This window comes from Leopardus geoffroyi, chromosome A1 (genome assembly GCF_018350155.1).
Source record: "Leopardus geoffroyi isolate Oge1 chromosome A1, O.geoffroyi_Oge1_pat1.0, whole genome shotgun sequence".
Lineage (NCBI taxonomy): Eukaryota > Metazoa > Chordata > Mammalia > Carnivora > Felidae > Leopardus > Leopardus geoffroyi.
In genome coordinates, this window is record NC_059326.1 from 1682678 (window position 1) to 1694893 (window position 12216).

At 40.2% G+C, this 12216-nt stretch overlaps 1 protein-coding gene across 8 annotated transcripts in view; it reads left to right on the forward strand.

Annotated features, from left to right (window-relative positions):
• The window catches only part of IFT88 (intraflagellar transport 88), a 133356-nt gene extending 129203 nt beyond the window's left edge, over nt 1-4153 (forward strand). For all 8 annotated transcript variants that reach the window (XM_045444086.1, XM_045444095.1, XM_045444103.1 and 5 more), the window contains 2 exons: nt 3250-3360; nt 3846-4153. In XM_045444086.1, coding sequence (XP_045300042.1) covers nt 3250-3360; nt 3846-3967 — 233 coding nt within the window. In that variant the 3' untranslated portion in view covers nt 3968-4153. The remainder of the gene's footprint in view (nt 1-3249; nt 3361-3845) is intronic.
• The last annotated feature ends 8063 nt before the right edge of the window (nt 4154-12216 follow it).

Consider the following 12216-nt stretch of genomic DNA (forward strand, 5'->3'; position numbering starts at 1 on the left):
TCTCTCGGCTTCTGCATGTACTTTCCCGGCTAGGTCTCGGGATTCGGAATCTCTTGCTTCCCCTGGGGTCCGTGTGGGACGCGGCAAGATCTCCAGCGGCCAGTGAGCGCCTGAGCCCTCTTGTCCCCCGCAGCCCCCGAGCCTCCAGGGCGCGCCGGTTCCCCGTGGGTGCTCGGTGCTCGGGAGACCGGGCCCTCGGGGTTCCCCGGCCCTGCCCACAGCCGAACATTGGCCGTACGTTCCCGTCGCATCTCTCTTTGCTGAGGACGAGGCTGCGAGCTGGCTGCTTTCCCTGCTCGCGGCAGGCTGTGCAGCTTCTGGGTGCGGGGGGGGGGGGGTACTCGGCGCACCGACCCGCTGAGCTCTTGCCGCCTCATCCGGAGGGCATGCGGGTTCCTCGTCCGCACCCCGAGTCGGGCGAGACCGAAACCAGTGTCCCGGGCAGCACCCCGAGGGACGAACAAGCCGGAGGCGTCGTCCGCCCTTCTTTGTCCCCTCCCAAGGGAGACGTTGCACGTGGGCCTTTTTCTCCCCGTCGTCGTGAGCTACGCCGGCTTGGAAGCGGCTGACCCAGGTGACATGGAATGGCTTTGCCTACCTGTGTCAGTGCGGTTGTCCTTGGCGTTGACTTTCCCGGGGTACTGTGACGTCCCGAGTGGTTTCCCGAGTTCTCGCAAAGGCTTTTAGGATTGCATGTTCTCAGATCGGTACCTTTGTGAGGGAGAAGGGTGGGAGGCTTCCCACTCTGACCACGAAGCTGTTAAGTGTTGATACATATGCCACTACGTTAGTCTCAGGAAATGTGTTCGTCTCCCTTGCTAGTCTAATCTTTTTAAAATCTTGGCCATTTTAATAGGCGTTGTTGAATCTTACATTTAGAATATGTGAAGATTTAAATCATGTAATACTTGATACCTCCAAAAGAAGTAACGTAGCACTCTTAAGTTACCCACATATGAAAATAAACTTACTGAAGCCACCAGAAAGCATTGGAACCGGAACATCACTGCTCTGCCTACCTGTGTGCTGCTTCCCACGCCGTCTCCCGCCTTCCCCACAGGCAGCCACTGTGAGGGGTTTTTCTGTTTTATGTACATTCAGGTTTATATTTGTTTAGTGTCTTGGCTTTTCACATACAATGTTTTCAGGTATGTAAACACTAGATTTAATTTTGCCTGTTTTAACCTTTCTAAAAATGGTATCACTCAGTATGTAGTGATCCGACTTTATTTTTCTCACTTAATATGTTTCTAAGGTTAAGTAAACTTAAATAATTTTATGTTTATTGACCAGTTGTATTGTTTTGTTTTGTTTTGTTTTGAGAGGTGTCTATATACATTGTCCATTTCGTGGGGGTATTATTTTTTTTTTTCTGGTATAGGTAAGCTTGAAGGATCCTAATTACTCTAAATTCTGTGATTCTAAGATTTTCCCTAATAAAAAGTACCATTTGGAAGTCTTAGTGTTAATTGATTGATAATTCACATAAATTGATCTCCATATTCTTGTTTTTGGAAGCTATTTTGTTAACTCTTCTCTAGGAAATAGTAAATGTTATTTGTTGCAGTACTGAGATGAATATAATAACCTGATTTATTATTTAGCCGTAAAACCCCACCTAGACTTACAAATGCTTATCGATCCATTTGCTCCTCCCCATGTGTGGCAGTGTCACTCCATGAAGTTGATTGAAAATTATGAAATAAGGGTATTCGCAATAGATACCCTCTCTGGCGTTTATAATAGGAAGCATTTAAAAACTGTATTCATGGTGGCGGGGCGGGGGGGGGGGGGCTGGGGGCACCTGGCTGGCTCAGAGGAGCACATGACTCTCAATCTTGGGATCATGGCTTGGAGCCCCACGTTGGGTGTAGAGATTACTTACAAATAAAAATCTTTAAAACAAAAAAAATCAGTATTCATGGCTTTTCAAGTTGGACATTTGAAGTTTTTGTACGGAGTTAATTTTTTATTTTTTTAAGGTTTGCTCTTTCCACAGGATTGGAATGCTTTAGTGTGTTGGGATTTCAGAAGGCCTACAGATGTCTGAGGGAATGTGAGAGTTTTGTTTTAGTCATATATATGACTTATATCTATATGAAAAGTGAAAAAAGAAATATTGCCTAAAGCAATGGTTTTCAAATTTTTGACCTGAGCTCACTCAAGCACTTTGAAAGATAACCATTTACACCTACAGATGGAAAAGATGAGCTCAACTGTAACAAAAAATTAGGAGCAAAACAAAAACAAAAACAAACAAAAAAAACAATGTATAGAACCATTCAGTGCCTAAAACTAAGCATTTCATTTTCCAGTAATAACAATGGGGGGAAATGGTTATGTTTTCCATAAGAATTTAGAGAGAAATTTGGCCACCATTAAAATGTGGGGATCTTAAAGACCATCTTGTTTTAGTTTATTCCCAGAGACATTATCGAGAAACTAAAATATAAAGTATAGTCAGGAAAGAAATGATCAGTGGATGTTGATAGACTACTCTCATTTTTCACTTTTGTGAAGCTCCCATAATAGGAAAAAATAACATTGTGGGAATTTTAAGGGAAGGAAATAAAAACGATGGGGCTAGAGGAGTGTTTCTCTGAAAAATATGATAGAAGTTTAAGGTTAAGAATTACTACCAATGTTTCCTACTACCGTGAGTGTTGGGCCCGGTCTGAAAGTCTTCAGTGCTACGGATTGCAGGGTTTCCCATGGCAGCCAGTCCGTGTTCGGATGCTACAGCCCTTTTAGTTTTTCCTTGTACTGAGCCAAAATGTATTCTCCACAGGGCGAATCTAATCCTGACGAAGGTGACTGCATGGCCTCTGTCCTCTCCTGCCTCTTCTGCTGTGTTTCATTTGATGTGATTTTAGGGCCACTCACCAGCCTTGATCACGAGGTTGATGATACAGCTCATACTGATCTTACGACTTCCTATTTGTTTTTTCTCCAGCTGCTCTTTGTTCTTTACTAGGGATATTCGTCAACGTGGTCTCTAACTTCTCACCAGTGAATCTATAAAATTGAAACCTGTAACGCAAAGACTACTTTCGAGTGCTGTTTTATCTATGTTACAGATTCCCAAGAAGAGATTCCTTTTCAGTTTCAGAAAACCAGAATGATATCCCTCAGAAGGTGGCCTCCGAATGAAACAACGTGTCTCTTGGCAAATAAGTATACTTTAAGATTCGTAATGTAGTGTTATATTTTCTCAACGTGTTAAATGCATTTTTGTCTTTGTGTTTTCAGATAGTGGCCAGAACTGTAGTGCCAGTAGTAAAGGTGAACGACTAAGTGCCAAACTCAGAGCTTTGCCGGGGACAAATGAACCTTATGAAAGTAGCAGTAACAAAGAAATAGGCAAGTGCTGGTGTCCCCCACCCAGTTCCTACAGGCAAAACAGGTCTGGAGAAGATTTGGTGAGATGGCAAAATGTGTAACTGGGCATTAAGAATGTTTTGTGTACAGGGGCGCCTGGGTGGCGCAGTCGGTTAAGCGTCCGACTTCAGCCAGGTCACGATCTCGCGGTCCGTGAGTTCGAGCCCCGCGTCGGGCTCTGGGCTGATGGCTCAGAGCCTGGAGCCTGTTTCCGATTCTGTGTCTCCCTCTCTCTCTGCCCCTCCCCCGTTCATGCTCTGTCTCTCTCTGTCCCAAAAATAAATAAACGTTGAAAAAAAAAATTAAAGAAAAAAAAAAAAGAATGTTTTGTGTACAGACAAAATTTTAGATGATCTGGGAGAGAGTTTCTGTTCACTCAGTTCAGTGTAGATTATGAGACTAACTGGTTTCACGTCTGTTTTGTTTTTCTATATTATTCTAATATAACCATTTATTTTGAAACCTAGATGCCTCCTATGTGGATCCACTGGGCCCTCAAATAGAAAGGCCAAAAACTGCAGCAAAAAAAAGAATTGACGAGGATGATTTTGCTGATGAAGAGTTAGGAGATGATTTGCTTCCAGAATAATAGACACTTAAAATGTTACTTACTAAAGGAAAGAAATTGCCTTATAAGATAATACTTATATGAAACTTTGGAATAAATACCCCAGTTTTAATTTTGTACACTGTCAAAACTTTAAGTGTATTCTGTTCTATGAGATGGGTCTAAGTTTTGTTTTGTTTTATGTGGAATAAAGATATGTGAAACTAATACTTCAGGCTAGTGAGTTCCTTACTCTTAAAAACATTGACCATACTAAGAAATGCAGTTTGTAGCACTGCCTAGTGCCTACGTGCATGTAAGTATGTGGGCGTGTTCATAAAAAGTCACTGTGAGTCCTGGAGTGTGTGCTCATACTTTCTGTGATTTCATTAAAACAGTGTTAGCAATGGAAACCCTACGTTGATTCCATGGTTCACAGCCTATAATATACAGTGTTAGGACATATCGTGGATGAATCTGTAGTTAAACTAAATTACTTGGAGTTTAGAAACTGTTAAGTCTTGGGGCTCCTGGGTGGCTCAGTCAGTTAAGTGTCTTGATTTCGGCTCATGAAATGATCTCACAATTCGTGAGATCGAGCCCGCCATCGGGCTCAGTGCAGAGCCTGCTTAGGATTCTCTTCCTCCTCTCTCTGCCCCTCCCCTGCTCACATTCTCTCTCCCTAAATAAATAAATAAACATTTAAAAGAAAGAAAGAAACTGTTAAGTGTTTGGAAGTTTTGCCTCATGGGGTTTATAATACTGTTGAAAACAGTTATGTTTTGGAGGCAGTTCAAAGTATAGTAAGAGAAAATCAAACCATAACCCTATTGCTCTGCTCTGTATTTCCTTTCTACCTTCAGGCCAGTGGCATGTACCAATAGCACTGAGCAAGTCCCCTTCTTGACTTGGGATTTGGGTTGGAAGCCTGGACTTCCTGCACTTTTCTTTAGCAACGTGTTTGGCTGATCAGCAATGTCCAGGGGAATCGCAATGATGGGGCAGTTGGAAGTGGCTCATCTTTCAAATTCCCTAGAGGGGGTGGACCTACCCGTCTTAACATTGTGTCTACAACGTGCACACCACTGTGAGGTGCGGGAAGAAGAAAACCAAAATTAGATCGCAGTTGCTGCTCCCAAGATGTAATGGGGAGGCATTCAACAAGTACACTCAACATCTATGTACAAGACTCTAGGGATACAGCAGTGAACAGGACAGAACAAGACGCTGCCCTCAAAGAGCTTAAATTCTGGTGGGGAAGAAAGACAATAAATATATATTTTTAAAGGACTTCAGGATGTTGCTAAATGCAGTTTATAAGACTCACCCATATGAGGACTTTAAGAGACAAAACAGATGAACATAAGGAAAGGGAAACAAAAATAAAAACAGGGAGGGAGACAAAACGGAAGAGACTCATAAATATGGAGAACAAACTGAGGGTTACTGGAGGGGTTGTGGGAGGGGGGCGGGGATAATGGGTAAGGGGCACTAAGGAATCTACTCCTGAAGTCATTGTTGCACTATATGCTAACTAGTTTGGATGTAAATTTTAAGAAATAAAAAATTAAATTAAAAAAAGAATATTTATAACATAATGAATAGAAGCAAAGATTTCATCATATCATTATGTGAAATGGATATATATGCTGTGGTCTTGTACATCTGAGCAAGACAAGAGAATTTATTGCTTGAGTTTTAGAAAGAATTTAAATGCAACTCTCATTAGGATATGAATTTGTCTTTACAGGGTGTGAAGGATCCTGAATAAACAGATCATTTATCATGGATTTAGAAATATAATGTTCCAGATACAATTTTGATATATGTAATATATGCAGGTAAATATTTAATTGTATGAAAGTTTACAAAATGGATACGAAAAAGATTAAAGTACAAAAATAAATGAACAAAGAATACAAATAATTAACACAAAATAAAATGCAAATATAGGAAGCTAGAACTCCACCATAAGTTTAAAAGTAAATTAAAACAATGTCAATGTTTTATTATCAGCAAATATGTGTGTATGTTTAATTAAGAAGTTATGTATACTATAATGATTCCACCCCTGTAAAAAAGTTCACTAAAGAAAGAAGTTGATTTTTTTTATATGGAAAATATAATAAAATTAAAATAAAATAATAAAATAAAGTAAAAATAAAAATAAAATAAAATATAAAAGCCTAAGAAGATTTAGGGGCCCCTGGGTGGCTCAGTTGGTCAGCGGCCGACTTTGGCTCAGGACATGATCTCACGGTTCATGGGTTCGAGCCCCGCATCGGGCTCAGAGCCTGGCGCCTGCTTCGGATTCTGGGTCTCCCTCTCTCTCTGCTTCTCCCCGACTCCTGCTCTGTCACTCTCTCAAAGTTAAATAAACATTTAAAAAAATATTTTTTAAATAAAAGCCTAAGAAGATTTAAAGTTAAATCTCCCACAATCTTAGGGTCCTTAGGAGACAAAATCCTGCAATAAGGAAGGGCTTTCCACAAATACACAATTTGTCCACCCTTAAGACATTTGCTGTTCTGTGAAGCTATGGGGCAGGAGGCTAGTGATCTCAATTCAGAACCTCCGGTGGGGGCTGACTTGACTCTCTTGCTCTCTTTCACAGCTGAGGAGACACATCTGCCAGGCTCTCAGTCAAAAGCCCAGAAGGACAGACAGGAACCAAGGGTGGACTGATTTACAAAAACTGCAACCCGACTCTAGCCCCAGCTCAATCCCTGACTGGACTGACATCATTAGTCCCAAATCATCTCTGACTAGCTGAAGAAAGAAGTTTCTCTGGTAACAGTATCATTTGCAGCCTCTGTGTTCTTATATATAACATTAGGCATACAGTAAAAAGTAAAGAGCAAGAAAATGGCCAACAAACATAAAACATAAATATAATCAGACCCTTAGATAATCCAGATAATGGATCTATCAGATGGGCTGTAAAATAACTATGATTAGTATATTAAAACAGAGGAAAGATGGACAAAGTGAATGAAAAGATAGAGAATTTCAACAGGATATTGGAATCTAGGAACAAGGGAAAAACGAATACCCTAAAATTGAAAGATATAATATTTGAAATTATCTTATTTGGATGGATTTAACAATATGACGGACACAACAGAAGTCAGGATTCGTGAAAAGGTCATTAGAAAATATCAACATTGAAGCACAAGTGAAGAATGGAAAGAATAAAGCAGATGATAAGAGATATTTTGAACATGGTCAGAAGTTTAAATAAGCATAATAGGAATCTCAGAAAGAGAGGAAAGCACATAGAGGAGAAACATTTGAAGAGGTAGCGTCTAGAATTCTCTCAAATTGATGAAAGGCATCAACTCACAGGTGTAGGGAGCTCAGTGAACACAATGAGAGTAGACTCAAAAAGAAAACTGCACCCTAGAGATACAGTCAATGCTTAAAACCAAAGATAAAGAAATGCTTTCAAATAGAAAAAAAGAGGGCACACTATCTTAGAGGAACAACAATACGACTTCAGACTGACTTTTCCATAGAAATTATGGAATCAGAAGACAATAAGAATGACATCTTTAAGGTGCTGAAAGAAGGGGTGCCGGGGTGGCTCAGTTAAGCCTTTGACTCTTGATTTCAGCTCAGGTCATGATCTTGCGGTTCGTGAGTTCAAGCCCTGCGTTGGGCTCTCCACTGACAGCTTGGAGCCTGCTTGGGATTCTCTCTCCCTCTCTTTCTGGCCCCCCCCCTCCTCACACTGTATCCCTCTCTCACACATACATAAGTAAATAAAAATTTTAAAAAATAAAGTGCTGAAAGAAAAAACTCTGCCAACCTAGAATTCTCTTGCAGTGAATATATCTTTCAAATGTTGAGGTTAAAGACTTCTCAAACAAAATCTGAGAAAATTAATTGCCGTAAGACTAGATCTATATAAGAAACACTTTATTTCTATAGGCTAATGGAAAATTATCCTAGAAAGAAGCATGAAAAGCACCAAATAGTGACTATTTAAAACAACAATAGCAATGATTTGTGGGGGTTTAACAGATATAGAGAAAAAAAAGACAATAGTTTCCCAAAGATTAGGAGGAAATATTCATCAGATTGCTCTAAGGTTACTATATTGTTCAGATAGTGGCAAACTGTAATAAATCAAACATACGTATTGAAGTCTCTAGAATAACAACTGAAATACAAGAATTTACGTTTAAAAATAGAACAAGAAACAAATATAGAAAGAATGATAAAAATCATCTCACAACCACCACAATAGTAACTGATTCAATAATCAGTTGTTCTAAAGCAAGTGGAGGAAAGTTTGATGAGAACAGTATATTTACACGGCCTCAAAGTATTTCCCCACAAATTACTCATTAATTACAAGACGGAAAAATCCTAATTTTGGATAAATTTGGTGGACACCCTCAACTTGTGACCAAAATTAATACCACTAATAATGGGATGGTTTATTAAAACCATGTGTCTCCTGATGTGATGCTGAGAGTGCCCAAGATTTCTTAGTTGATATTCTTCCCCAAAACACCTAACCTGAACCTACTCATGAGGAAGTATCCCAAATTGAGGAACATCCCCAACATCACTGGCCTGAACTTTTCAAAAATGTTAAGATCATGAAAGACAAGAATGTCAGAGAAACTGCTCCAGATTAAAGGAGACAGACGTGTCAACAAAATGTACTGCATGGTCCTCATTCAGATCCTGGACTGGGGGAAATTTGCTCTAAAGGACACTGTAGGGACAGTTGGTTATATAGGAATAGGTCTATTAGATAATATGATTATTAAGTATAAAATTTCCTGGTTTTGATAATTGCACCGTGGTTATATAACTGAATGCCCTTCTTCCTTAGAAATACACACTAAAGTATTTTGGAACAAAGGGTCCTGATATCAGAAAAAAATACAACGATAAATGTGGGAAAATGTTAACGGATTTGAGTGAAGGGTATATAGAGTTATTTGTACTATTCTTACAACTTTTCTATAAACCTGAAATTATTTCATAATAGAAGTTTTTTAAGCTAATGAAAGATAAAACATAATAAAAGTACTTGATTCATCCAAAAAAGGCAGGAAAGGAAAAATAAAGGAATAAAGAACAGATGGACAAATAGAAAACAACAGGACTAAACCCAATTATATTAGAATTTACACAATATTAGTAATTACAAAAAAGTAAACCCAATTTTGTTAATAATTATATAATTAGTAAATGCTAATTATACTAGTAATTGTTACATTATTAAATACAGTAAATGTAAGGTTACACTTTCCAATTAAATGACAAAGCTTATCAGACCGGAGTAAAAAATAAGGCCCTGGGGTGCCTGGGTGGCCCAGTCGATTAAGCATCTAACTCTTGGTTTTGTCTCAGGTCACAGATCTCACGGTTCATGAGTTCGAGCCCCAAATCAGTGCAGAGCCTGCTTGAGATTCTGTTTCTCCCCTTCTTGTTCTCTCTCTCTCCCTAAGTAAATAAAAACTTTTTAAAAAAAATTTTTTAAGGGGCACCTGGGTGGCTCAGTCAGTTAAGCGTCCGACTTCAGCTCAGGTCATGATCTCGCGGTCCGTGGGTTCAAGCCCCGCGTCGGGCTCTGGGCTGACGGCTCAGAGCCTGGAGCCTGCTTCAGATTCTGTGTCTCCCTCTTCCTCTGACCCTCCCCTGTTCATGCTCTCTCTTTGTCTCAAAAATAAATAAATGTTAAAAAAAAAAATTAAAAAAAAATTTTTTTAAAAGACCCAACTAAATGTTACTTACAAGAGACACATTTTATTTTGTTTTTTAATGTTTTATTTATTTTTGAGGGGGGGGAGGGGCAGAGAGAGAGGAAGGGAGAATCTGAAGCAGGCTCTAGGCTCTGAGCTGTCAGCACAGAGCCCAACGCAGGACTTGGGCTCATGATGAACCTCAAGATCATGACCTGAGCCAAAGTCCGATGCTTAACTAAGCCACCCAGGCGCCCCACAAGAGACACATTTTAAATATAAGGGCTCAGATAGGTTGAAAGTGAAAAGATGGAAAAAGATATATAAACATTAATCCAAAGGAATAAGGACTAAGGCAGTGCTCAAGTATGTAAAAGGGTGCAAAAAAAATCTAATAATTGAATAAACACAATTGACTGGCAATTATTGTATCATTTCAACCTTGTTAAAACATCACAATGAAGCATTGGAGATAAATACCCAACTGGAGTAAGTTGAGCAGAAAATGGGAAGTGGGGTTTTGGAGCCAGAAAATAAAGACAGCTCAGAACATTTTGTTATAAAAGGAAGCAAATTAGATGGTTGATAGAGTGGGAACTGGGGTCAAGGGTTTATGAGATGTATCAGGAAAGAAGGCAGGGTATATGAAAGTGAATGCAAGTAGGTCAGTATATTTGGTGGTAGAATAATAGGTCTCATCTGTGTGTGTGCAACATTTGGTGAGGAGGGAAATGGGTAGTAGAGATTTGAGACAGAGGAAATGTGAGTGATCTTAGTAAAAGGGAATAGAACTGGAAAAATGTAATACATGTGCGTGTTGAATGCTAATCTGAGATTTGTGATCAGAAATTAGAATGGAGTCTAGTCAACCAAGTTGTAGGATTTCAGTGGAGTTGGGATTGTGAGCAAATATTAAGAGGAAAAAAGGAACAAGGGATTGTGTTTGCAACGCTGTGGTAATAGTGCTGAACCATGAACTCTAGACAAGGAGGGAAGGTCTCAAGAATGGGATGCTTAGTAGAAAAGTGGTAGGAGGTAGGGAGGTAGGTAGAGGGTAGATACAAGACCTGATGATATGAACGAATTACAGGAGTGGAGAAAGGAAGTGAGTGTCAAGGAGTAGGGCTTTGAAACCATACGTTGGCATGTGGTACAGTTATTGGTAATGATGATATCTGGAGTATGACAATACGATAGTTGAGAGAGAACGGGAGAAAAGGTCATCGGACTGAAGGTAGTCATTTAGAAGCAACTGTGTGGATGTCAGAGGTGCCAGGAATGATGAGCAGAAGTACCGGTAGATCCAGGGGCTAACCAAGATGGCAGCAAGAAAGAGAACTGGTGGGAAAATGTGACAGTCCTTTGAAGGAGGGAAGAAAGCTTGGGGAGGTAGGTACATCAGTAACCCACGAAGCTAAGCATGGACGTGGCCAACCTCACGCTGGCTTTTGGAATCATGGTGCCTAAAGGTTTTTTCCCAACAGCTTGGGTCTCTCGGAAGTTGTGGCTGGTGCTGGAGTGGCTGAGTGAACGAGGGGTAAGAGGGAGGAGCTGAAAATGAAATCATCTGTGACTAGAAGGAAGGTGACATCTTCAGTAAAGAGCACCAGAGAGGCATTCATTTTTAAGGGAACGTGAGGAACTTGGTTTTGAGCATTTTGTTGCCTTTTTCTCACTTTTCCTAAATTTGGATTAAAAAAAATTTTTTTTAAGACTGGCTTCCTCATGGTGTGACAGGAGTCCCGGCATGCCACAGGAAGATCATAGCCTTTTCGTTGTTGTTTTTAGTTTTTTTTTTTAATGTTTACTTTTGAGAGAGAGAAACAGTGTGAGCGGCGGAGACACAGAATCTGAGGCGGGCCCCAGGCTCCGAGCTGTCAGCAACAGAGTCCAGCGCAGGGCTCAAACTCACGAATCGCAAGGTCGTGACCTGAGCCGAAGTCGCAGGCTTAGCCGACTGAGCCACCCAGGCGCCCCTGGATTTAATTAGCATGTTTATCTCACACGTGCATACACAGACTTGGGGCGCCGACGAAATGCCAGACGAAACACTTGGCACCTGTTGCTACATTCTCTCAACTCTGTCTAGCCTCGCAAAGATGGATTTTACGTTCTATCGAGTAGGTGAGTGTTTCCAGGTGAAACAGCTGGGAAGTAAATATTTTCTCATTCCGAAGTAATCAAGGGAGGAGAAGAGAGGTTGAGATGTTATCAAAGAATAGAAGGCATTTTATTGAACAATACACAGAATTAACAGTCTGGCACAATTAAGTTGTGTCACCTTACACATGAAAGGATGTCGTAATGAGACACAGTGAGCGTTTCCAGGAAACTATTGTGATGATGGTCTCTCTCTCTCTCTCTCTCTCCTAGAGGCCTCCCACATTTTTTATCAAATACAAAATAAGCAGCATTTGAGTACAGATCTTTATTCCCATTTACCAGAAAAGGTAACAGAGAACACGAACAGTTTATCTGCCAGTCAGAAAAAAAAGTGTTTTATAACCTCAAATGTTTACTCACCAAGGGCTGTAAATGGCTTAAATTGCTTAAAATGGAGATTTCAGTGGGATTCTTAGCAGTAATTCC